The following is a 27,950-nucleotide window of genomic DNA, read 5'->3' on the forward strand; positions in this document are numbered from 1 at the left end:
CTGGCTGGCTCCCAAGACCTAGTACTCAAGCATCTCTTGCTCACACACCCTCTCTTGGGTACACAGCCTTGCTGGCGTGTCAGACTGTCCCATGCATTTAACAGTTTGTTTCCTTTAGGCATGGGGGATGGGGGTGGGAGGGCTAACAACTCTCCTGAAGCCACAGGGGTGCACTTACTTTTTGGAGATGCTCTATGTCTGTTTTAGTTGTGTGAAAGGGCATGGAGTCAGGGATGAGTGCTACAAAACCCCTGGTGCAAGACAGGTTCACTCACAGCTGATGAGCTAAGCCAGTGGGGAATGGAAAATAGAGAGAATGCCTTTTTGAGGTAAGCATAGAGCTCCAGCACTGCAGCTTCTGACCATCTGCAGCCTCCATGTAGGGTGGTCACTAAGCAGCAGCTTACTGACCTGCCCAGGAAGTCTCTGGTGGGACAAGGAAACTCTGGAGTCCCAGGCCAGTGCACTAACCATCAGACAACTCTTTTTGACTCCCTTTAGACTTAGAGCCTCCTATGTGGTTGTCTTGTTGCTTGCTTTTCCGAGAAGCCTGAAGTATCTGTCAAGTCTAGAGAAAGTACTGTATCAGAGGAGGTGGAACACACTTTGCTTTTCCATTTCTAATGGCCAGGGCTTTAGCTGGTGTGGTTTCAACCCCTTTGCATGTCCCCCCACACCTTACCATTGCCCACTTCACCCTGGTCTAACATGGATCAGAAAGAGGATGTGATATTCATGGCAGGACTCTTCTTTTACAGGAGTCCTTCTCAGGTTGCTCAGCTGTTACCCTCACAGTATACGGAGGACACTACAATGCAGGTGAGTGCCCTCTGCATGTTGTAAGTCAGATGAAAAATGCTCCCCCCTCCTAGGAGCTGGCTGCCCTATCCCAGGGGGAGCATGATGATAGGGGTTAAGGGGATCTCACCTTCATGGGAAAAAGACAGAGAGGAAAGCATCATCTTTGCCCTCATTTGCTGAAGTCATTTCACATTTGCTGAGGAGCAGAATGATTTCATTACTTCTACTCTTCATGTTTTAAAGCAGCCTGCATAAAGATAGCTGGCCTTGCTCTTAAACAATTGAAAGGAGGGGATCATGGCATAAGATGATGAGTAGGCACTTATTTCTGCCTGATGGGGAGACTCCTCCAAATTTTTAAGGGAAATGACTGTCCTTTAAGGCCCTCTTTCAAATATTTAGAGCCTCAAGAGTCCAGGGAAGCTTGCATTGCAGTTCTTTCGTATAGAAGATCTTTAAATATTGATTAAGCTGTACTGTCAATAAACAGGGCTCTTAGAAAGTAAATGTGTTGGCACAGCCTCAGCAGGAAGGATTCAAGCTGTAGTGCAGTCAAACAGAGAGCTGGGGGGCTGCTTCCACAGGCAGTCTGCATACAAGAGCAGCCAGAGAGAGATCAAGTTTGCTTTGATGACTTCTGCATTCTTTTATTCACCTCATGCAAAGTTCTGTTTGAGGGACAATATTGTACAGTCTATTGCAAGTAGGCAGTCACACAAACGTCCTTGCCAGAAGTTGTCACAAAACTGTCTTGGAAATGCCTGGTAAGGATAAGAGACCTTCCACACCACCAGGTCTCTGGAATCCAACCCTGTGCAAACTGCAGAGAAGAAATGGTGACTCATTGGTCTAACAGCTGTGATGAATAATTTGTGAACAATTTGTAGGCTGAAACATGTGTGTTGAACATTCACTGAGTGATTAACAGATCTGTAAGAACTGAGGCCTGCTGGAGGGTAATTAGCCAACTCAAGAAGGAACTAAATTAACTGAATGCATTGTTTTCTTCATATAGCTGACCTCTCTCTACCTGGAAAGGTTTCTTGATCTTTCAGAAGAAGTGGGCTTAAAGGAAAAAGAGGGTTTGCCATCCTGTTGGTATTTATGGGAATGGTTTTCAAGTGAAACAAATCATCTGACAGCTGCAGTTGGATACAGAATGCTCCAGCCATTTTTGCCCTGAAATGCTGCAAAGCACAGCTAGGTACTCCTGACTAGTTGCACATCTCCTCCCTCTGGCTGGAATGTGCCAAAAGGACACCTCTATAGGGTCTGTCAGCCATTCCGAGACATTCAGGATGAAAAGGCACCATGCCAAGGTGGCCTCAACCTTTCTGCCATACGTGAGGCTGTCCAGGACTGCAGGGTGCTATTCCCCTGAGCACTTCCCTCTTGCACGCAGTCAGTCGCACATGTCTGGGGTTTGGCCAGCTCACTGAAGAACAACATGAGCTGGATATGCCTTTCCAATGGTGCCCGTTTTCTTGGGTTCCTGTCCAATTATTATGAAGGCCACCTCTGGCTGTGTTCTGGGGACAACTCACAGCAGAGCATAGCACCACCACCCCTGTATGCATCAGTCATGGAGTGAAAGCAACTCTGAAACAAACTAACTTTCTAAGTATTATTCTTCAACACTCTACACAGGTCTAGAGACAGGTGTGGGTCTTAAATCAGTGACTATGCCTACTGTACTAATGAACTGCCACCAAGTAAGAAGCACTGGGACAAAAATAACGTAACAAGGGAACCTCAATCAGGGATATACTTTTACAACCAGAAACTGTTTATTAACCACAGATCTACATGCACCTCCTGTTTATAAATATAAAAGGTACTTACTTCCCAGCAGCATAGACTTCTGCTGTATCAAACAGGTTAATGCCGTTGTCATAGGCTAAGGTCATCAGCTGTTCTGCCATCTGCAAAGAAATATTTACAACATTTAGAAGGAAGATGTAATAGCAAACAAGGGCCCAGAACCCTCTAGGTGTGAGTGCTACATTAATAACAAATACATTTGCTAGCAAGCTTAGGCCAAACACTACCGATTGGGTTGCTGAAAGTTTGGCTGGCCCCTAAACAAGCAGCCTGATTTCCAGAGGTGCTGGACACCTGAAATTTCCAGTGAAGTCACCAAGAGCTGAAGGTGCTCAGGAGCCAAAACAGAGTGGTCTGATTTCCTGACCTACTAACTTTAAGCAACCAGTTTTGAAACTATTAGCCTTCGTCCACAGCAATACTCTGCCCACCATGGAATTTAAATACTGTATATCGTCTGCCTCTAATCAGGCCACGTTTGGATGAGATACAGCAGATAGTAGCTACAACAGAGACGAATCCCAAACACACTGCACAGTGGGAGTTCTATTCTTCCCACTTCATTATTTAGGTTTCAGAGAAGTAACTTATATGGCACTAGCTCACACTAAAGCTGGTGTCCGTTGGCTCTAGAGAAACAGGTTGTAAGAGATCTTGTTAAACACATCTGTTGAAGGAAAGCAATAAAGAATGCAGACCATCTCGTGGAATGACCCCTCTGCCAGGTTCTCTTGGTCAAATTTCAAAATGAAAAACAGAACTGCATTCAGTGCTTCAGAAATGTTTCTGGTAGCTGATGACAATATCTGAAAAAGTCTTTGCCTTCACAGAAAAAATGCTAGCTTCCAAACTTCACTGCCTTCATAAGATGCATGTTTTTACACCCATGTTTGAGGCCAAAGAGCTATGCAAGTCTTCTGAGAGCATGTGCTTGAATAAACATTACAGCTAATTTCAGCTCTTCAATTTTCAAGACTATTACAGAAGATCATTTTACAGGCAAATCAAGGTTTGAAAATATATGCAGAACTCTGAACTCTTCAAACAATGTTACAAATGGAAACCTGATTCTAAGAGCTGTGTTCATCAAGCCAGGATTTAGAAAGACTGCCATGTTACATGTATATCCAGTCAAATTAATCAGTGCCATTCAGTAATGGACATTTGGAGCAAACAGCTTGAGAACAGCTTTCTCCTCAAATAATTCTGAAAAATGTTTTCTGAAAATTTTCAAACAGACTAAACTCAAATAAATTATTTGCTACAAAATATCTGCTCAACAGGAAGCACTAGATAATAATTAACCAGGTAAACAATACTTTTTTCTTTTTGGCCAAAATAAGAAAAATAAGCTTGTCAAGTATTTCATTCAGCTGGATTTGAACTAATATGAATATTTATGAATCTTTTAAATGAGTAAATATTAATCAAATGTATGCATTAGGATAATTTCCTATGGGAAATTGACTTTCCACATTGAGGTCCAGGCACTTAAAACAAAAATAATGATAATAATAATAAAAAATAGATAAGCATCTCTTGAAACTGATTTGTAATGCAATTGTGTCCAGAACCCAGAGCAGACTTCAAACTATGTTGCAAGCTGCAGAAAAAGGGAGTGATCCTTACCTCATCTGTAATCTGTCCTCCAAAGGTTACCCATGTTCCTGCAAGGAAAAGATGACACATTTTCAAAACATAAGAACACAAGCACAGGAGAATCACAATTCACTCTGCCCCAGAAGGCAATTCTAGACTGAGTGGAGGGAGGCTACAGTAAGGAGAATGCAGCAAAGGGACCTCACTGCATCCCTTCTCAGATGGCAAATATCTATCAGAAGAGCCTTTGCTGGGGGAGCAAGTCCAGTTCAAACACCTCCCCCTCCCTTGCAGAGTTTCTTGATATGTACTTGCTTGACTCAGGCTTAAGACTTGTCATCTGTATGAGTGCTCAGGGATACCCACCATATGTCCTGCTTAGGCTCTTTAGTGTCTGCTTGCAAGGTCAAGTCTTCTCACCGTGTTGTGACAGATCACTGTACTGCTGGTCTCTGAAACACCTGTTTATCCTTCCAGTCAGCCACCTGCTGGGGGCAGCTGACTAACCCTTCCCATCTGCTGAATGGAGGCCATTGGGCCCACAGTAATCTTGTTTCCAGTTGTAAGCTTAAACAAATAGACCACAACTCTGAAACAGTTCAGATGACTGCCCTATGCCCTTTTCACTCCTCCTCCCTGGATACCAAACACCTGAAGCAGCAATGCAGGGAAAATGAAATGGAGCCAGTTTCTTTCAGACCTGTCTGAGGATTCTGGACAAGCCACTCAGCTTTTCATTAGGTATTTTGTTGATCAACCCAACAAAAGGTAGGAACAGCAGCAGAGGTACTGTGGGCTGCCTGTCGCAGACATAGGAGCTAACCACACAGGCAATTGTTCCAGTTAAGCCAGACAAGTAAAGCTGCTGCAGTTGCATGGTCTGACTCCCAAGCATGGACATGCATATTGTGCAATAGGAGCAGCATTTTTGATTCATATTAAATCACTTTCAAACAATGTAATGTAATCTGAAAAAAGATGCTGTTTGACTGCCATAAGAATGTTTGCATGGGCAGTAATAGTGGCTTACATTTACACTTTTCTTTAACCCACTTAGCTTTTTGGTGCAGACTAGCTTCTAGGGAGAGCAGGCTCTGCTGGCTGCACTGTGTCCACATCTAGAACAATATCAATGCAGCCAAAATCCACACACTTAATCTGGGTTTAAAGCACAAGCCAAGTTTCTGCAGAGGTAAAGGCCCTTTCCTAAGGATATTTCTGACTTGTTCAAACCTTGGTAAATCACAGCTTGTCCAGACAAACAACTGCCACAGACTGAACTCTCCCAGCTCCAGTTCAGGCACTGATTTTTTTTTTAATGCAGTCGGCACTACCTTGGAAGCTCTGAACCAGGCTCACTCACAAGGGAGAGGAATAATGTCCTGGAGCTCATGTCACATGAAAAAGAAAGTTCATTTCAGTTAACCTGACTGTGAGCCACTGAAGAGCCAGATACTTGCTTTTACAGTCACTAAGCTTAGATGGGGCAGCATCTTTGCAGGTTTCCTATAACAGATCTGGTGCTGTGCTGCCAACGCTAGGGCTAAGGTGAAAAAACACTTCTATTTATATGCTCCTGTTTCCAGGAGCAGGGAAGCTTGTAAAAAATCATCTTTCAGACTGAGAATTTTCATGTCTGTTATCAGCTCTGAGGAAAAAGCTCCTTTCCTTTTCCACACAGCCTGATGACATTTCATTCACACAGGAGAAAGAGACTTTCTCCCCAGTTACATTCTTTGCCTTTATAGTTTTGTCTTTTACATTAACATTTCAAGATTTTGAGCCTCTGGGGACTGTAGAAGTAGTGACAGTGAAGTAAATCAGCCCGGAAGATTTGTAGTTCAAATGGTTTAATCGTCTGGTTTGTTTTTGTTACCATAGATTTACCTTTTACTAATTTATATTTTACTACTTATCATATTCACTTGAATCTAGGAGGAGTTTTTTCCCTCCCCAGTCAGCATGGGGGAAAAAGGTCCCTCGTCCTAGATTCATGTAAAAAGTGGAAGGTGGACAGCAGGCAGCTGCTGTGGCTCTGACTCTGGCCCTGATCTTGAGTCAAGGCCAAAGTCAGATGCGCAGCAGCCTCCTGCCCCTTTCTCCACCTGCCCTCTATAGACTCTGCTCCTTTCCTTTGCTGTCAGGCACAGCTTGACTCTGGCTCTGGCTGGATTCCCTCCTGGACACGAAGTACAGGGAAGCTCCATCCCCTGCCTGGCCAATCAGCAGTGTTGTGGCATGCGCTGGCAAGGGCTGCACTTCCACGTGCTGTGCTCTGTGACCATGACCCAGCAGAGAGCAGAGCCTGAGCAGCATCTAACAGTAAGGGGGCAAGGGGGGAAGAGGCAGAGACTGTGGGGAGTGGGGAGGAAGGGACAGAAACTATGGGGCACAGGGGACAAAGGCTGTGGGGAGCTGAACAGGTGCAGGTGGCAGAGGGCAGAACCACTACTTTCCATGCTATAGTAGTGTGGGGGGGAACACACAAATGTAAGACATCCCTCCAATAATTAGATTCTCTACTTGGAAATTTATATTGGATGCATCTATTTTTCACATATAGAACCTAATTATTGGGGAGGGTCATCTTAAATTTGAGTAAATATGGTAACATCCTGGATTCAGGGAGCCATGTGAATGACTGAACTGCTTGCCCTGTGATGAGGGAGACAGGCAGCAAAGCCAAGGAAATCTACACTTGCCTTTTCTGATATTCCTGTAAAATGTCCAAGCTGGATAGAAATCCATCCCCCGATCTTTCAGACATGTTTAATGAGTCACAAAGCAGCATAAGGGTTCTAGTATAATTCTAAAAAAAAGTTTTCTGTTGGGCATTACCTTTGTGTCTTAGTCTCCATGGCACCAGTGCCTCTGCACAGCAAATTCTCAGTAATGGAGGCACACAGGGAACATGTCTACCTTTCCACTTTTAAACAGCCCGGACATAGGGGCCTCTTAAGCAGTAGACACTGAAAAAGCTACAAGTTTACAGACCCATCCAAGCCAGTAGCCAGTGCACACCTGTGACCACCAGGTACTTCCATGCAACAAAGGATACAGCACATAACATGCGCCTTGGTGGATTTTAGTCTGCCAACCGTGACGGTCTTTGAGACCGTTATCCAGGTCAACTCACTGGGGAGCGGTCCCCATTTAGAAATGAACAGTTAGACGCAGTTATTCCATAACCACCAGCTGGAGGACAGAGCCTCACTGACTTCTTAACTCAACACAGAGTCAGTAGGACATTGCCCTGTTTAGAGGTACAACTCTTATTTAGATACGATGCAGCCCCTGCCCCACTCCACCCAAGAGGGCTGCACCCACCTGGAGTAACTGAGGGAAAGGCATCACTGTAAAGGAAATAAGTAGGTACTCAGCATGGTATCCAGAGTAGAGCACTATACTGCGGAAGATGTGTTTAAGTACCAAACCACTTACCTAAGCCCAGGCACGACACTCGCAACCCCGACTTTCCAAGGTTTCTGAAAAAGAGAAACACCTTTCAGTAGCAGCCAGAGATGTCAGCAGTGGGGCTGGGCTGGTAGCCTGTTAATGTCTGTAGCCACAGTTTGTTGTCATCCAACCCTGTCCCTTCTACAGTTCCCGAGGTAGGAGTGTGATCTACCGCCATTATACACAGAAAAACCAGGGGTGTTGGTGCCACATGCCTGTGCCCCAGTCACCTCATTTGAGAAGTAGGAGGAAAAGCTCCTGCCTGCATTTTATTAGCCATTCAGAAGAAGCATTCTCCATGCCAACACATGGGGAATATATTTACCTTTGGTTCATGCCATGGTGCTATTGTTACAGGGATGTTATGCATGCGAGTAAGTAGATAGGCATAAACAGACAGGAGGAGAAACCTCTATATTGTTTGAAGAGAGAAGAGAAGGCATTGACACATTACCCAACCTGGACACTCACTGTTCTTGGGGGATAATATCCATGATGACTTCTGGATCCTCTTCTTTCAATTTACTCACCCACCCACACAATCCCTCACTAGTTTTTGTGGTGCTGCTCTGGATTTTGTATCTCTATCTGGGTGACCCAGCAGTAACCATTTTTGTAAGTAAAACACGTGCTCAGACATATTGCTGCTTTAGTGTACTTGGGTTTTTTTTGGTGTTTTGATTTAAGCACATTAAGGACATGTCCCATTGCACCAGCACTTAATTGATATGACACTTAAAATAATCCCTTCTGCTGGCCAGAGAACAGGTACAACATAGCATTCTGGTATGATTACACTAATCCCTCTTACAGGATAGCACATGTAAACCAAAAAATAATACAGAGTCAAGAACCCATGGGACATCTGTGAGTTGCAAAGGCCAGGAAGGAAGATACTGTGAGCAGGGAAAGACACAAGCACACACACTGTGGGTTGAGGGGGTGGGGGTACAAATGAGAACATGATATGCATGTCCCAAAACTGCCAAAACAAACAGATGGCATAACTGTTTGGAAAGGACACTATGAAGGAGGAAGAACCTTATTCACCTATAAACCTGGATCACAGTCCTATAAGGAGCTAAGGTGGTTATACTCAAGCCTAGCAAAAGGCCAATGAAACCAAAGCAAAACCTAGAGGAAGGCAAACATGAAAACATGACAGAAGATGCAAGAGCAGTGCTCTTTCAGAAGGATATAAAAACAAAGAAGGAAGGATATAAAAAACAGACAGAAGGATATAAAAACAAAGTAAAAATGGAAATTAGACAGACTTGAAGAAAACTATGGCAGAAATGAAAGCCAAACCACAAAGTGTCTAAAGGAAAGGCAAAAGGGAGATGGTGTTATCCCTTTAAATCTATATTTGTGGCTACAAATATATGGGACGAGACTAAGAATCAATTTAGGTGAAAGGTGGACAACACAACAGAGAGTGAGTCTGTCCTGCCTAAGGTGAGATAGGAAAGCAACCAACAATGTCAAACAAAATATTGTTATTTCCTTATTTTTATAAACAAAGCAGGAGAGAAATACCTAAAGCTACAACAGTAACAAACAGAAAGGAAAAAAAGGAGAGCAGATGGTGGCTTTTAGACATTCATGTTTTGACAATTTAAGAACAAAATCTACTTTTCAGTTAGAGAGTAAAGATTAAGAGTGTAATTTTGCTTATGGTACATCCACTAAGGAGACACTAAAAGAAAATGAGAAATCACCTAACAGGTGACCAACTTTTTCAGCTTCTGAATTAATTATATACAACACAAAATAAAAATAGGGAAAAGGGTAGTTCAGGAAATCTGTCTATCATAAAACACTCCAGAGAGATTTAATTACTGTTCAAAAAGAAAAAGTATAAAATGTGAGATTCTTTAAATGGCAGTTAAAACTTTTGGGGGAGGACAGGGGGCAGGAGGATGGAATTTTTAGCAGTAAATAAAGCAGTAGGTACCGTATTTTTAGATACATAATTTACTAATAAAAAAAACAGGGATTTATTGAAACTGTGCCCTGTATTTGCATGATAATTTAAAGCAACAGTAGCCAGTGACTTCATTAAATCTGCTTTATGTTATTAGGTCACAAATATTATGGTAACTGGTTATTTTCTGAAAACAGTTTTACAACAGCTGCATTTTTTACTTGGGGACAATGCTCACATAAAATTCAGATGAAATAGGAACACTCAAAAGTAAAAAAATTAATAACTGGAAACGGAAATTGTCTGTACTCTTGAGGAAGAGTTGATATCTTTTATTAGACCAACTAGATAGTTTCAAAAATAATTTTTTTTAAAACAACAACAAATTCAGATGCCCTTCTTCAGGCACAGGAGAAGTCAAAGATCGTAAAATTTCTGCAGCGTAAAAATGAAGCTTCATATCACACAGAATACCAGAAGGATATTAGATTTCCAACCAGGAGACCCATAGTATCCTTCTGCTCTCCTGTGCAATATGAAATTTCATTTTTTTTTACCAATCTTTGACTTCTCCTTTGCATTTGAGCCTGAAAGCTTGCAAATAAAAACATGTTTTGCAGCTATCTAGTTGGTCTAATAAAAGATATCGTCTCCTCCTCAAGAGTTTTGGATGCCTTTGCCTCTAGACTAACACGGCTGCAACCTATAACTCTATGACAAGTACAGAATTTGCAATATAAATTAGGGCTCCAAACTATTATCAGACATTGGACTCCTTCAGTTTTCAGAAGGTTTTAAAACATTAATTGAACCTCACAGCGCCAGTTTGAAGATGGAAAACTAATGAGAGTGTAAGCGGCTTGCCAGAGGCAACCGAGGAAACCAATCCTACCACTGTTGGGATTTAGGACACAGGGCTGCCTGGCAGTTGGCGGTGTGCTCAGACCACATACCAGCTCCTCTCAACATCCTTTTTCAACTTAGGTGGTTACAACTTTCGAAGAGAAAGAGAAAGATTGGCAAAGGCGTTTTCTAGTGATGCAAAACATTAATTGTTTATAAGTTTTTGCCTAGAAACACAGTACCAACATCAGCTCAGTCTCAAGGCTGCTCATATGTGTGGACAGCACTAATAAAAGTCTGTTTCAAGACTTATTCATGTGAATTGTTAGAAGGCTCTTGTGCATGTCACACAGTCCCTAAATATTTTACTGCTATTTAATATTGCACATTGCATCCATGTAGCATTCCAGTTCCTGTGATGGTATAGCAGCCTGGGTTAAAGGAACAAAAAGTTAACTCTGCTTTAGCTGTAAGAAAATATACTCAGTGCAGCCCACGGGTATGAGAGGACTTGTCTGCTGTCAAATGATCCTTCATCCCTACTCTTCCAGAGCACAGATGAGTCTGGGCTTGTGGGGATCGACAGAGCTCCAGATACGGAGGTGTCACTCTTCTCTCTTTTCATTTCAAGCCAGCAGCAATGCAGCTGAACTGCTAAAGCGGGACGGTGGCCCAGTGCTGTTCCCCATGCACTTGCATCTCCCAGAAGAAATCTGAGGATGAACAGAATTTAACCCACAATCTTTGTGCTTTGATGGGTGCTTTGGCTTTCCTAGAGGTTCAAACTGCCTTAGCTCCAAGAAGTACTCTTTTTCCTAGGTAAAAATACCCAGCAGATATGGTCTGTGTGCCCAAGATATAGCTGTGGCTGGTTCTTCTAAGCTAAGAAAGAGATGGGGAATCCAAAGAACAGGCTTTCCTCATGCATCTGCTGCTCTTGAATTTGTATCTAGCAGAACCACATAATGGAGCATTTAATGAAAGAGTGGGACAGCTTGTTACAGAACAGGAAGCACTCAGCTGAAAGACTGGACACAGCACAGCTGACAGCTCTGTGCAGAATGATTCTGGACCAACAGAGGGCTGGACCAGAGGAACTTATATTCCTTTTCTGTCTTAAAACATATCCAATTGATTCAGATGATAGAAGTTTGAATAGTGACTGACACACAAGCTGCCTGGATTCTTGCTCTTTCTTAGCCCACACTCTCTTCCTGGCATGTCCACAAGTGTGAAACAAGCACATCTAGGAAGGCTGGTCCACAGTAGAAAGATGGAGGCCTTTACACCTGAAATGGTTAATAAACCCTCTAAATGAAGGGGCCCAGGAAAAGGACAGCCTATATAGTCAACACATGGGCAGCAGTCACAGCCACGACCCAACAAGTGGGACTGATCTGCAGGACCCAAGGGACAACAAGGATGTCTAGATAATACAGGAAGCACCAGGGAGGGAACACAAGAGTCTGACTGGAGAACGTGGGGCTGCTCCCTAGGTCAGTAACAAGGCACCTTTCTGGATCACTGGTACCGCCCAGGGATCTGCAGTTCACAACATGCTGGCTTTTCTCAGGGAGCTGCCCATGCTGGAATTTCCTTTATCTGAGGAACTAGCCTATAGAGAAGGCTGGTCTCTCAGAGATGGAAAAGAAGGCAATGTCTAGGGCTGGGGAACAAAGCAAAGCTACGACACAGTAATGACACTTAATTATTTTGGATTTAGATTACTATTCCTCCTGGGCTGCTATATTGCTCTTATTCAACTTTTAGAAGTTAGAAATTACATTACAGTACACTTATCTGTACGTGCAACCAATCTGAAAACAACATTTTTTCTTTCTCTTTTCTGTTTTTTTGAAGCAAGCTCAGTCCCAGTACCCCCCATTTCTGCACTGTGTCACGAAGTGGGTTATGATAGTCCTGGCACCATAAGAGTCATGACACAGATCAAGGCTCCTGGGATTCATCCACTATACTGCAAGGGAATGGATAACATTTTATGAGCACTTCTCTCAGGAAGCTGACAGGCCATTTTTACTTCCTCAGAAATGGGAACAGAAGGAAGCAGATATCTGCTTATGTTGCTTTAAAATATTAAGACTATACTGTAGATGGCCAAACTGAAGCCTTTAATATTTTGCTGTATTTTTAAAGCCTTGTTTGCCGTTTAGAAGTAGAATATGCATCACTGCTTCTGCTCCACAGGGTTGATGAGGAAATGTCTGCAGGATAGGGGAATTTTTTTGACAAACAGACAAGTCTGCTCTGAGTGTCATCCAACATTACTGCTGTTGTACATTCACCTCCTGAGACTTCTCTCCTAAATAAACAGCCATGCAAACTGCAACGTAGGGGGAAATGTGGCTCAATATAGCACCATCTATGCCTTTTGATTCCCAGAACACAAGTGCTCTTGGGGGCAGGGTACTCACTTTGGGTACAGGGGAAAGGGGATGACAGCTGCACAAAAAGTGTTAAAGCACCACAAGCAGTACTTGAAAAAAAAGTCTTGTGTTTTGGGGATGAATTGGAAGGGGCACCGATTTGCAGAGGGTGCTAAGCACCTGTTCTCTGAACTACTGCACCCCTGAGATGGTTCAATTTGGGCACCCAAAAATCACGTTGCTGCTAGAAATCCTGGCTAAAGTACTGCTGGGCAGTTTATTTCTCTCAGCATTTTGACACATTTGCTAATCAGAAGTGGCACTCTCTTTGGGGAGGGGTGGAAGAGAAAATGTGCCACCTCTGCTTGCCTGCACAGTGCACACCAAATGTGTATCCATTATACATATGTGCTAGCAAATATGTTTACAAACATGCCTAGCAATGCTTGACCTAATCTTCTGCATTAAGGGAAATTTAGTTTTGTATGTTCCTGGCACTTGAATGACTTAAGACTTTATGACATACCTGCCCTTGAAGATGCTTGTAAGCCTCTGCTCTATGGCATATACAACCTTTCCATCCAACAGAGCAAACTATCAGTCGTTTCCTGAAACTTGTGGCTGGATTCCCTAAGCATACACTGAATGGTTTAAAAAAAATCCTCCATACAGCCGTTTACTTAATGCAACTCTGTAACAATTACTGCTGGGTCTCCATTGCAGGGGAGGCACCCTTGGAGTGAGAGCTTCCACCCAATAGGTTCACTACTATGATACAGAGTCAGAGCCAGTGCCCCCCACCCTTACAGGCCAGCCCTGCACTGCTTGTTTCCGATTCACTCTGCTCAACACCTGGAAGTTGCCTCAGAGGCAGTCTGAGAGCCACTGAACCAGACCCCCACCTCTCTGGGAAGTTGGAGGACAAGGTGCTATCCTGCTTTCACAAGTTTTTAGCCAGGACTTACTTGTTCTTTCTGGCTTTGAACCTGCATGTTCTCCAAATAGAGCTTTACCGCACTACAAAGAACTAGCACAAACCTTCATGGCCTCAGGAAATACAGTAAACTGAAGTTGCTTGAAAGATAAGAGAGGACTGTAGGCAAAAAGAGGCTCATCTAATACCTGGACAACTTCTGGATGATACCTGAACCCATCCACCAGCATGCCACTCTGACTTGTTTTGCATTCTTAGTCCTGTTTTGTCTCCAGTGCTAGTGCCCCCAACATTAGGCAAAGTTAAATTCCACACCAGGCACACACCTAGGCGCACACCTGCTCAGAATCGTTCTGCTAAAACATCTGGAAAGTTTGGCACAATATTACACCAGTGGGCAAGAATCTGGAGCCTGCATTTGTGTTTTGCTTATTTTTCAGATTTCTCATCTCCACAGTGTTTTTCTCCTCTCTTACTGCATTCTCACAGGGGCTTCTAAAGAGACAGAGTCATGAAATGCAAAATGCCATTCCAGAACATAAGCAGACGTCTGTTGTCACTAATTCTCAGGCATCCCCTGCAGTCGGCAGTTTATACCTAAGCTACCAGGAAATTTGCTTAACTCTAACCCAAATTTCAGGGTTATAGATGCAGGTAAGTAGGATCACATTCAGTTCTAGGTGTAAACTGGGACTAAACCCCTTGCATCCAGGAAGGTGCTGAGGTTGCACATAAGTGTAAATGAGAGCAGAAGATAAGCCATAGAAAGTTACACCTGCAAACCGTAAGACCAAGAGAAATGAGGTAAACCAGGATCCCACCCACAGCATACAGATGCCAGCATTTGTACCACTGAAAAAGTATATACAGAGGAGTCAGGCAACACAGCTAGAAACAGCAACACACACATGCACTCTTTCCCTTGCAGCTTGTACATCACATAGAGAAACCTGAAACGCATCTAATCAGGAGGCAGAGTAACTATCTGGGCACCGGGAGCGCATTCTTCTCCATACCTATATTTCATTCCTGGCTGTTTCATGCTGGATTCACTAGAAGATGGGGCGTTTTGCACAGACAGCTGCCCCAAGCTCCGGGCCACCATGGCCACTGCCCGGAATTTGCTGCGTGTGCCGAGGCTGGGGCTGCTGGCATTTTGTCTGTTTAGCCGATCTTCTGCACTCCGGCTCTTGATACTGTGTTCAGAGCACACAAAAGAGACCTGCATCGTGCTCTGGCTTTGTGCTGGTTGCAGAAATTTCCCTCCCACTTTGTTTCTCAGAAGTGTTTTGCTTCAGAATATGCTGCCAACTCTCCTCAGAAGTATTGCAGGATGTCCAAGAAGGAAATAAACTAGAAAGGTTTTCCCCAGGAACTTGGAGTTTGCAAAGAAATCAATGCCCAAAGCCAAGCAGGAGGTACAGGCTTTGCAACTGCCACCTGCTCTTCTAGGAGAAAGCCTGCAAGAACACACGACACCAAGCCACTATTTGCAAGTATGAGAGTTAAAAAGGAGTGTGAGTTGGAGGGTTCCAAACTATTTACTTCCCAGCGTGTGTCCTGACACTGTCCACTGCTCCCCCTTCTCCCATTCTCGGCAGCATTGCTTAGCTCGTTTCTGAAGCAGGTTTACCAAGTTTCTGGGTGAGGGTGAGCCCTGTACCCAACAGTCGCACATTAATAATTAGGACTGCCACATCTCATTTTTGTGCTGAATTTCAAATTTTATCTTCCTGCTGAATTTCAAATTTTATCCTCCCGCAAGTCAAAAAAAACATTGCGCTGGTTTCCTGAGGCACAGAGCTACAGTATTCAGATCCAGTGGGGGACAGGAGAAGCGAACTGCCATTGCTCCAGCATTGGAGATGAAAGGATGGAGGAGCCCTCCAACTGAAGAGATGCAGCAGCAAGCTTCTCTGACCAGCTCTCTGACCCCTGCTACAGCTGCCGTCCTTCCAGAGAGAGCCAGGAGTTTGGAAGTAGAGAGGGCAGCATGACCATGGCACCACTGATCCTGCTCAGTGCCTGGGCTTGATTAAGTCGATTAGGTGACCAGTGAGCTGAGCAGGAAACACTCAGCAATCCATTAATAACACAGGAGGATACACTGCTGCTTCATTCACTGAAGAATAACTACAGAGGCAGCTGTTGGCTTGAGTATGTTGCCTGTCCACAGCACATGCAGTGGGTCCTAATGCGAGGGTCTTACCAGAGCGGATTTCCTTTTCCTCTCATTTTCTGCTCTCTTTTGCTCTACCCCCTCCCCCCTGCCTCCACATGTTAAGATATTCCAATGAAGAAGGACAACAGTCTATATTTAGACTGAAAACTGGGAAGCATGGACCTCCTTCCCGCATGTCTGTATAGCATCGTTTAAATAACGCTCCAATAATGCTGTAAAAAAAGGAGCTGGCTTATTTTTGCTCACACTTTAAATATTTTATGAATTTGGGGAAGTAAACAAACAATGCCACATGAGGTTGAGAAGCATCAATGTAACTATTTCAAACAAGTGAGTAAGCCATTTCATAACTTGGAATCTGCATATTTTGTTTTCAAATAACATACTTTTTTGAGTGGCTGTCATTTTAAAATTCATTCCCAATATTTGCTCTTAATTTGCCTTTATGGAGGAAGGTGCTGCCAGAGGTGGGGGTTGCAGATACACAAACCCTCTTCCCACAGCAGAACAGAGCAAGGAAGCAGAAGTGCCAGTCTGGGGGACAAGGCTGTAGGGAGCTCTCACATTTCTATCACCATTACAAATGGTGCCAGTTCCCAAGGATTCATTCACCTCCTATATGCGGCAACTGTTGATCCTCCTGGATCACAATGTATGCATGACGGCCACTAGACCTTCAATGCATATGCCTGGGCAGGCATTTTTGGAGAAGGGGAGGCTACACAGACCTTCTATCCTCCCTTTAGGCCACTGAGACAGAATCCAAAGACCAGAGTGAGTCCAGATGTTTGGTGCCTCCATGGCTGTAGTTGTGCAAGTGTCTGGGAATCAAACCCAGGTCTCCTGGGAGGTAGACAAGGATTCTACCACTGAACCATGGGGGACTCCTCCACCTTATGTATATTTAAGGGGAAAGAGCAAGGCAGCAGTAAGGGAAAAGGGAAGAGTTAATCTGTTCTGTTTGCCACATTCTCGTGCATGCATTACAACCTATGCAGTGGTCCAGGAAGACATAACACTATACCAGTCACCAGGATACACCAGTTATCATACACCATGCTTACACAGCAAACTCCTTGGTAAATGTCCCAGCACATACCCTATCTTTTATGTCTCTTTTGGTAACTCACAGCTGACTCTGAAGTGCTTCTGTAAATCGTTATCTCTGTCCTGAAAAGGGGTGGGAGGAATGCCTATGGAGCCAGGGTGCCAGGATCACTTCTTTCTTGCATTGCTCAAATTAAGATCCTCAGAGTTCATGTTTTAACGCCACCAGGTATTTCTCTACCTTGGCTCTAGGCCCCACATTCTCTGACACCAAGGTAGTGTGGAATGTGAATGCACTCCCTCCTCCCAATTGCCATGCTTGTGCTCTCCCTGCCTCAGGTATGGTGAAAGCAAGGCACAGCACTCTCTGCCTGCAGAGGGTAAATGAGCTGCTACTCCCATGGCCCTAGGCATTGGTCTGCTTGCAGAGCCCAGGAAAGAGGCTGATCCTCTGCAGGACCCTGGCAGAGGGCTGGGCCAGCAGACCTGGCCACCAATGGCGTGATGACAACCTAGCACCTTCTTCACTTCATGACAAAACGTTACACCTACCCAGAGCATCTGCATCCATCTGATTTATCACCATGAACCTGCTAGAAATGGCGAACTGACTATCTTTGGATTCCAGGGAGGATGACTGCGAGTGGCCAGCTTGGGTTTGGGTACTCAGGAGACCCAGGAAGGATCCAAAAAAATGGGACTTAATTCATTTGTCCCCTTTTGCACCCATGTGCTAAGAGCTACACAGCATTTGCGGAACATTTCCAAATCAGATTGAACTTGCATATACCATCTCTTGGCCAGAATGATACATTGCTTACCCTTTCTGAACACTTCTGGAGCAGAATAAACTCCCAGGGAAGCAAAAAGAACACTCCAGTTTGTGGCAATTTCTTTCTTCCACTATAAATTACTCTTTCCTTTTAATGTTAACTGGCACCACTCCATTTTAATTCCTTGCTGATCCCTGCCCTAAAATGCTGAGAAAAATGGACTGTCACACCAGTTCCAACCTCTCAGAGCTTTAAAAAAATCCAGTGCCAGTTCTTAAGTCATATTTTTGTGATCTGCAGCATAAAGGTGAGGCCTCCCCCCGGAATCCCACATTCAATATTATACCTTCCGATGCAGAGTTTCTAATACACACACACACAACTGTTGGTGTTTGGGTGCCCTTCAAGAATGAAAGTTATATAAATCCGAATTCAGATTAAAAGTAAAAAAAAAAAAAAAAAAGTGTAATCCACTGGTGTTTTCTGCTGCTGCCAAGCTCCTTATACTGGCCACCAGAGCCAAAGTAATCCTGCTTAGCGCCCCACAAACACTAATTGCAGTTTCCAATTCTACTGCCACAGATTAGCATGCGCCTGAAGGCAGAATGGGAAATCCTGCTCCTGCTGGAGCAAATGGCAGTTTTGCCTTGAATTCAAGGGTTTTCACCCAATGCACACAAAGCACCTGTAAACACTACAGGTGCCAATTTGCATACCAAAAACACGTATTTGCACATCAAAAAACTGGTTCTCATAAAAAATAAAGTGTACCTCTGTCCTTTCTGCCTCCAGCCCATCTGTCTGTGCCTGGCCATTGTCATGGCAGAGAGGAGTGATGCGAAGAAGTAGAGTATTCCTGCTGATTAGCCCCAACTTTCTGGTGGATTCGTAGAAGCAGCCATTTGACAAGCAAAAAATTCTGAATCCCTGGGAGGCACAGTGATTTGGTACTAATCTGTGTGCAGTCTTCCTATATTTCGAAAAAACATCCCTGATCCCAGATTAAAGCTCCTTGCAAGGAGGCCTTGGCTAAAACCATCAAGTAAAGAAATTACAGAACAAATGCAGGTTTTTACTGATGGATTCAGGGGACCAAACTCTTCTCTGGGTTCCAACAGCATAAATCTGGAACAGTGTCACTGATGTGGTGAACAGTGATGCTGCTGCAAATCCCCAGAACCCTGGGCAAAGTTCTGCTGGATGTGCGGGATGCAGACAGAATCTATGCATTCAGCTCTAAGACTTCATCCCTGCTGGCTATAAAAAAATTAGCTGCACCATGGTAGTGATTGCCAGAGGCTGCTCGAGCCATCTCCCTGCTTTTGGAGCTGTTGGACTTTTCAATCCGAATTGCAGATTTCTGCTTATCTTCTCATTGTTGCCTTGTGAAAGGAAATTGTTCCAAAGTAGGCTGAGTTACCCTGTGACAACAGGCAGGCATGTGTAAAGATCTTTGTTATCCATGACAAGCCTTCAACATCAGAAGCATTTAGCACTACTCTAGTCTAAAGAATGCTCTGTGCAAAGCTCTGACCCTTATGGTTATGGCAAACTTTATTTGGGGGCTGAATTCCTGAAATTTCTGTTGGCTGGCATCCAGCACTGTCCATTACCAAAAGAGATCACTCTCAAAGTCAGTCAGTCCCCTTGGCCCCTCTACTCCTCAAAGCCCCTGCAACTTAACTATGAAAGTATTTTCTGTCAGTAAATACTGTAGCCTGATCCTTCTTAATATCTTTGCCAGTGCACACACAGTCGTCACTTCATCAATAAATAACTCTCACATAAATATTAAATAGGTTACTGTTACTGTGTAAATGTTACCTGTTTATTGTCATACAAGAAAATGCAAGGAAACCTTACCTGCAAAGCTTCAGATTCAATGAAAATACAAAAACCTGCAGGCTGATCTGTGCAGGCAGAACCCACAGAGATGGACACAACAGCTGGCCTATGCAGAGCAGCTTGCTACATTGTGGACCATGAAAAGGATATTTTAACAAATACACAGCCTCTGGACCTGACAGTAGACTGGGTCCAGGAAACTATCTAGAAAGAGAACAGGAGTCTCTGTGACAGGTTCAAGGGGGTTAAAATCCTTGTGTAGCCACAGTCTGGTCCAGGCTAAGGATGAGGTCAGTGAGTTTCACAACAGAAGCAGCCTAAAGGGAGAGAAAGAGTAAGAGACTAATCTAATCTACTTCAACTGAGTGCTTGAAGACTTCCCCCTTTGAAGCCAGAGCTTGGAGAGGACTGATCTTGTTGCTGGCACAGGTCTAAGTTGTGCCCTGGTTTTACTTCCAATGTTGGGACAATATGAGACCCTTTGATGGATACTACTGATCATTCAGCGCCAGAAGTTTTAAAAACGTGCTCTGGGCAAGTGGCCCCTCTGCTGCACTCAAGCCAGTGATCTGTCAGCCTATCAAAGATACAGTAATTAACAAACAAAACCCCTTTGCAATATTTATGCTCTTGCTACACCAGGCTCTGGAACAACATGCAAAATTAATGGCACACCAGCTGTCTCTGAGTGCAGGGATGGCTTCCCAGCTCTGCACAATCCTCTCTCAGGTTCAGGTTTCTGGACCATACTGGTACTTATTTTTCCATGCCAAAAGCAAACCAGAGAAGAAAAATCAGGCACTCAGAGCACCTCCTTTCACAGGCTTGTTAGGATGAGATAGAGGCAGGCCTGGGGTCTGCCACGGGCAGACAGTACTGGAGCTGAGATTCCTGAGGCCTCCTGGAGACTTCCTATCAGGGTGAGGGAAGACAATAAAGAGAGCAGGATGCTGGTAGGGAAGTGGGATATGTGGAGGCCTGCAGCTGAGGAGAAGGGTTTCCTGAAGTGGGGGGAAGGCCCAGGGCATAATCAGCAAGTATGCAAAAAGAACACACTTCATGGCAAATAAAAGGCCTAATAGGAATCTTCCAGGGAGCTCCCACTAAATAAAAGCTCCACTTCTCACCTGGTTTTAGTAGGAATGGGCAACCACTTTAATTAGAGCCAGGTGCCAGGTGCAGCTGGTGGAAAGTGAAGGATTGCACTGCCAGTGGCAGGGCACTTGAGGATGCATCATTCAATCCTGACAAGAGGAACAGCTTCTCTATAGGAGCGTGGCTATACACCAAGTATTTGTATGGAATCTGGATGGGGCACTGGGGAGATAAGTCAATGCATCCAAAGAGTTCATTCCATTCCCCAAATCCCCCAGCCAGAAGCTGCCGTGTGCTGGGACTCACTGAATGCCATAGAGAAACTGGACCGAAAACCCCATTAACAGTTGCCTGGGTTACTCCAGCTCCAGAATCTCATTCTGGCCTTTTGTGGGTCCTAACTGCACCAAGAGCGCTAGAAAACCCTTTACTGATCTCAGAGAGCTCTGAAGGATGCCTGAAAGGCTTTGCTACTGTAGAAAGAGCAGAGTAAAGTTTCTGAAGCTTGGATCTCAGCACTGCAAAGGATTTTGCTTCGTTTCTAGGCAGGAGGAAGAGTCTGGCCACAAGCGGGCTGATGGCATGAATGATAGATGGGTACAAGGGTATCAGATGGCTGTACCACACGTGTTACAGCCTCATTACACCCTATCATGTCCTAGCAAACAAAATGCTACTGCTCTCAGAAGGACACCTTTGTGCATATATAACTGTCCCCAAAGTAGCCCTGGATCAAGCTAAATAAGTCATGATTACATTGCTTCATCCTGCTGGAGAATTCAGTGAACCGAGATGAACCAGTTAAACTGAATTAATGAAAACAGCTCACTCCCTCACAATCGCCCTCCCCTGGCAGGGCAGGAACAGGTGTCCAGGGTTCCTAAGAAAGGAATGCCCTCATGCCCATGGCAAGGGGATGCGAATCCAGCCTGCTGTTGTGGAGGAAGGGGGCAGAGCGAGGTCTGTCAACCAGTGGCTGAGTGCCAATAATCCAGTTTATGAAGAGCCTGACAGTCCAAGAGATTCCACCGCAGCAGCTACAGAAATAACTTGCTGCAGAGGCCACGCTCTCTTCTCCCTAGGGGCTGGCATGTTCTGTCCCAAACTGTGAGCACTGGGCTGAGGGTGGAGCAGATCTGTACACCTGCCTGCTGAGGGAAAAAAGCATGACGGTTCTGACCATGAACTCGTGAAACAAACTCTGCCAAGATCACTGCACAGATGAGCAGCGATGAAGATTTATCAGAACAACATAAAAGATGTTCCCGATATGCCTCTAGAGTAGGTTGGGATTACAAGGCCATGGGGGGATTGCTGCTTGCAAGCTGAAAAGCATGAGCCAGAACTACGTAGCAGTGACTAAACTGTATGCACGTGACCCTTTGCTCTTAGTTTTGATCCTTCCAAAGAGCAACACACTTCTCCCTGGACTATTGTAGGACCTTCACTGGTAGGAGTCTGCCATCTGCTGGGACCTCAGGAGAAATTCCACTATCAGTAAATTGTAGCAACAGCACTGCCACACATTAAAGGAAGTGGATTCACTAAAGCTACAGGAAATGAATATGCGGTAGGGTCAGTGTACAGAATGCTACAGACAAGGAGGCAAGCTTACTATGGCTGTCAGGCCTCTGACAAGGAAGAGAAAGATGAAGGAAGTAACCCACTCTGACCAAAAGAGGGAGGATTCAGTACTCTGCATAAGTGGGAAGGTGCTGGGTGAAGCGGCTGCCATGGATGTGATGAGCATGGAGCAACAGCATGAAGACATGTGCCCTGCTCAGAGTCCAGAGGTGGGCAAACTGGCAGACTGCCAACCCCATGACCAGGAAACAGAGAGAGATGGGAGAAAACTGCACTGGGTTTGGACACCGACTACTGATCTCTGTAAAACCAAAGCCCAGGGGCAGAAATGGACCAAGAGCCAAGCAGGAATCACTCCTGTTCCGATGAGTGGAATGGTTAGGAGTGGAGTTATGCACACACCCTGGTCCCCAACAGTGGAGTCTGCTTTTGAGGAAACTGAAGTGACAATCTGAGTCCAATTTCCCACTGGTGTATACAGGTAAAGCACTGACTGTTCATATCTACACTACACTTAGCCCCTACTAGGGCAGAGACCAGACATACAAGTTTATTAAATGCCCCCAATCTGATCTCTAGATACTTTAAACTGAACTGAAAGAAAAGTTACCCTGCCACACCACCAGGGAAGTGCTTCATCCTTTTGCATTTTAAGCTCCCCTGGGCTGGTCCAAACAGGTGTTCCAAACCCTTCTAAAGCACAGCCCTGATGCTTATAGCTATATCTAGTTAAAACCAAAGAAGCCATTCCAGTAAACGTTTCAACATGATTTGTGTCATGGGGGGGAGGGTGGTGGGGAAGGCAGCAAAGAAAATACATCCACACAATGTGATGTCCTGGAAACCATTTGCAAAGCCTGAACGCAGATTTCTCCCCTGCACAAACTCTGGGCATAGTGAAATGTGCACAAAAGCTGTTGCTTCTCTCATGTCTTTCATGCCCATTCATATCCACCCAGAAGATACAAAGGAGCATCCTTTCTTACCTATATTTCATGCCGGTTGTGTGAGCTGTGCAGTCCTCCAGAGACAGCCCATGCATCCTAAGGAACTCCTCCCTGGTCTTGGCCTGGGCTGCCACTCGGACCTCGCGTAGGCGCTGCAGCTCCACCACATCTGTCTGGCGAACCTGATGCAGGCCCCAATCTGAGTGGTATCGGCTAACCACACTCTTCAGGCTCTCGCTGTATGTCATGGACAACATTCTGCTACCTGACTTGGGAATCTGCAGAGTTTTCCAGAGGTTACACTTTGACTGAATCTACCTGAAAGATCTGTGCAATCCCAGAGGCTCAGGCAGGTGGCTGCTGTTCTGTGAGATTCTGACTAACCTGCTTCGGCCCAAACTAAAAAAAAAAAAGGACTTCTCCTTTCCAGCTCATTCAGCCAACAATAAAACAAGCTTGTGGCACTGGTCAAACAGCACCTATATGTTTGTACCACCAGCCTTTAACACTGAACAGGTGTTATGCTTGAGTGTGCTCCAGCAACTGGAACCTGGTTTTTGGGGAAATCCAGCTCTTGAGGCTAACTCACACTTGAGCAAACCACAGTCACTTACAAGACAAAAAGAACTCTGAGCTATTTTTAAGTGGCCAAACAATTCAGTGAAGCAGAGAAAAAGGCTTCCATGTAAGAACTGAGCCACAGAGAGAGTGCAGCATGAACTAAAACAAGCGGGCAAAACATTCAGCTGCAAACCACTCTTGGGTCACAGGATGATGAACTGCTGAAATCACACTAAGCATTCACATGGGATGGGAGCTCATGCTGCTGTCTGTTAGAGCTCTGCTTTTTTAAGAAACCCTCACTGCACTGACTTCTGAATGATTATAAGGGGGACGTTTACCTGCAAGTGGGTTTTATCTGAACAGCTGGGATCTGTCAAAGAGAACTGGAAGGAATGGTTTAACAGAGAGAGAAGATGGCTGGGGGGGTGTTACAAAGAGGATGGAGATCAGATACCCTGTGTCCCTAGGAAACAGTACAAGAAGGCTTAAATGGCAACTAAGGAGAAAGGATTTCCTTAGGTCAGAAATCAGGAAGATCTTTTGTGCTCTGAGAGTTGTTATTCTCCTCCACGTAGCTTAAATGAAGATGAGTCAAGGGGGTTTTCCTCTTCTTAGGGGAGGAGATTGCTCAAATGACTCCCGGTATCCCCAAGTTCTCTTCTGAGTACTGCTCGGCAAAAAAAAAAAAAAATTTTTACAAACCATGGTCTTACATTGTATGCTGATACACTGCAGATGGTGTAATTAATGGATGTCCCAGAATAATCCCTGCATTCATAGAAACAGTAGGGATTTATCTGTAGAGCCCAAGAAGCTTGGAGAGCCAAGAAGTCTTTGCCAGAGGTCTGAGGTTTTTTGTGGGGGTTGGTTGGTTCGGTTGGTTTTGGGGCTAGTCCTGGAACAATGGAGTTCAGCATGGGCTGCCAGAGTGGGGTCTGCACCTTAGCTAGCTGTTTTTAAATTCAGCTTGGGAGCATCTACTCCATGCTGGAGTCACTACCACGACTGCATGCTGGTATGTTCATCACATTCCATTTTATCACTTTCATTATGACATTTATTTTTCTCAGCAGAAAAACGCTGCTCCTGTAAGCCACTGAAACTTCAGCATATACTCCCGTGTCAGTGATGTGAACATCTTCTACCACCAGCTTGTCATATTGATGCTGCACACGTTTACCTGCTCAAAGCTTCTTTTCTGGTAGCAAGACAATTAGGTGGATAGTGTACAAGATCATTTTAATGCATGCTGGTAGGGCAAGTGGAAATGTATTAGAGAGCAAAGTCCTCTCGGCATCACAGGTTTGGGCCACTTTGCACCTCAGAATCTGGCAAGTTGTGATCTTTGGATTTTTAATAGCTGCTCTGAGCATATCATTGATCCCAGGGCTTTTAGTGACTTGTTGGTTTGCAACTGTTCGCCCACACGTGGGTTGCCAACAGTATTTAATTAAATGCATACTTTAATCATCAAAAGGGACAAAAATTGCTCATTTGGGAAGTTTACAGGTTTGTTTGGGCATTTCTATGTTACAGCAAGACACTTCAGGCCAGACCTTCCTTTTGGTGTCAGTCAGCAGCGCAGAACTGTAGTGTTTGATACCAGAGGAGAATCTCAGTCAAAATATGCATGTGGGCCCCCTGGAAGGCAGAAGAAGTTGATTTTCTTTTTAGCACACATTTCACTCTCCACACTGATGCTTCAGCCCCCTGGCAGGTAAACATCTACCATAAGAAAGGAACAGAGTGACAATGGCTTCCATGCCCTGCCCCAGGATCCTGACACACATGGGCTGTGCTTTTCAGAGGAAAGTGCACTGTTTATAGAGCAGGCTGCTGCACTCTGTGCATCAAGCCAATACTTTTATCTGCAGTGGTAAACAGGGCACAGAACCATCTCATTGAGTTCCCATTTGATACAGGCTGCTGAAAATAACCTGCTGACTGTGCTGCAGAGCACGTCTCAGTAAGTGATAGGATGCAAACACCTCCATTGGAAGGAGGTGCTGAGATTGCTTAGGCAGACAGTTGACTGGAACTGAGATGGTTATTTTTTCTCTGGCTTTTTGAACCATCCATTATATTTAGTGTTTCACAAAGTGAAGAGAACTAGAATGAAGATGTCATGTTTGATGCCCACGGCTGAGCACCTGAGGCCAAGATGAAGTAATTCAGTAAGCGCCTTAGCCTTCAAAGCAGCCAGGAACATGCAGCTCCCACAGAAAACAATTCTCAGCATCTCCAAAAATGTGGGCAGGCATAAGCATTTGAAAATGCCAATTCTAGTATTTTTTCAGCTCCTGATATGGGACACTGGACCAACCTACAGCATTGCCACTGCTCTCTGCAATATGCAATATGGAATCTGTAATTTTTGACACACGCTGAATCCTGTAACTGCATTTGCGTTACTGGGCACTTGTGAGCTGGGGCAAAATGGATTTTAGGGCCCTGCAAGAGGCACAACAAACTACAAATAACTTTAAACAGTAAAAAACAAGGCTGTCTGGTCAGAGGCCCCCAGAAACAAGACCGTTTCAGGCTGGACATAAGGAAGAATTTCTTTACTGTCTGAGCCCCCAAAGTCTGGAATAGCCTGCCATCGGAGGTGGTTCAAACACCCACACTGAACACCTTCAAGAGAAATTTGGATGCTTATCTTGCTGGGATCCTATGACCCCAGCTGACTTCCTGCCCCTTGGGCAGGGAGCTGGACTCGATCTTCCAAGGTCCCCTCCAGCCCCAATATCTATGAAATCTATGAAACAAGTCCACCACTTTGCAGTGACAGCACTGGGGAAAAATGCAGCCTTTTGTTATAGGGTTCAGGACCACCGAGACTTTGTGCTCTTGCTGTGCAAACAGAGTCTGTGATTTGGACTAGAAAGTACAATGTTCATCTGGTTGCACTAGTTTCAAAAGAGACATGAGGTGGGTAGGATGAACAGCAGCCTTATGATGAAGTCTCACCACTTCTCACAGGAAACAATCAGCTTGCACTTCCTCTTGCCTGCCTGGTTACCTTGAGGCAGCATCTGTATGTTGACGCCTTGTTTGTATGTTCTGCACAGTAATGTAGTTGAGCTCTCCTTTCTCAACAAAATATTTATAGCAATCACTACAAACAAAGGTTTTACATTTACTGTGTATGGTATAAAACCCCAAGCATCAGTGGCATGCTAGATTTTGCGGTATTTCATCTAAAAAACAAAGTACACAGAAGATGCACCATTCTCCCATCAAAATGTAACCTCAGAGGAATCAATAGCCATTAGCTTGCAAGAAGCTACTGTAAAAAGCAACAAATAAGCCTTGGAATAAATGTCAATTTATGAAATCTTTTAAAAGTTTTCCTATTTAGGAAAAGAATGAGGCAAGCAAAATCCATATGACCACACAACAATTTGGGGGCTTTTAAAGAGCCGGACACATTTTTTTAATAGATTCATAAAATAATTGAAATTAGAATTAAAAAAAAAATATACTGCATCCTCCTGCCCGCACAGGTTCACTCATTCTGACGGACTTCCCAGGGTGTTAGGTGCTTACAACACTTGCATTTGTTCTGCAGCTGATTTGTATCTTCCGCATATAGCAGCTCAATGTTCCCATCATCTTCCATATCAAAGCCCAGGATTGGAGCATTCCTTCCTTCACTACAACATCCCAGCTCTCCTACCAGCACTTGTGCATGGGGGGTCTACCTATGTCAAATGTGAGTCCAGAGTTTAGGGCCAGGCCTTCTGGAGTGTGAAGAAATGTATGTAGTGAGGAAAATGAAGGGACAAGAAAATGACTGGCACTCACAATGGTGCACGCTGCCTGATGTGGTAACACTGAAAGCAGAAGAGGACAGCACTTCTGGACTCTCAACTAATTGATTTTCTGCTACACCCAAGATTAACATGTTGTTCTATGAGGTTTTTTCTGGCAGCTCCAGGTATGAGGAATGAAGGAGCAGCAGGATAAAGGACACCCTTGGTTTTCAAGATGAATCATTTTTCTCTTGACCAAGGCCAGCAGCTCCAACAGGGCGCAAGCACATCTTCAGTCACCTATGCGTTCTCTCCTTTGCAGTGCCCCATAGTCCCTAAATGCTTCTAATACAAATCAAACAATGAGGAGTCTTGCCAGGAACTAGCACTGCAGTT

At 44.5% G+C, this 27,950-nt stretch overlaps 1 protein-coding gene across 7 annotated transcripts in view; it reads right to left on the minus strand.

Moving 5' to 3' along the window:
• Window positions 1–27,950, minus strand: part of KCNAB2 (potassium voltage-gated channel subfamily A regulatory beta subunit 2) — a 127,871-nt gene that overhangs the window by 30,607 nt on the left and 69,314 nt on the right. For 5 of the 7 annotated variants that reach the window (XM_019511620.1, XM_019511621.1, XM_019511619.1 and 2 more), the window contains 3 exons: window positions 7,663–7,706; window positions 4,252–4,289; window positions 2,644–2,723 (listed from right to left, as the gene is read on the minus strand). In XM_019511620.1, coding sequence (XP_019367165.1) covers window positions 2,644–2,723; window positions 4,252–4,289; window positions 7,663–7,706 — 162 coding nt within the window. Of the gene's footprint in view, window positions 1–2,643; window positions 2,724–4,251; window positions 4,290–7,662; window positions 7,707–14,778; window positions 15,228–27,950 lie in introns of those variants that run through there. The other 2 variants (XM_019511617.1, XM_019511618.1) reach the window with 2 other exon arrangements.

The sequence above is a fragment of the Gavialis gangeticus genome, unplaced genomic scaffold, assembly GCF_001723915.1.
Source record: "Gavialis gangeticus isolate Ggan-Ray unplaced genomic scaffold, GavGan_comp1, whole genome shotgun sequence".
Taxonomy (NCBI): domain Eukaryota; kingdom Metazoa; phylum Chordata; order Crocodylia; family Gavialidae; genus Gavialis; species Gavialis gangeticus.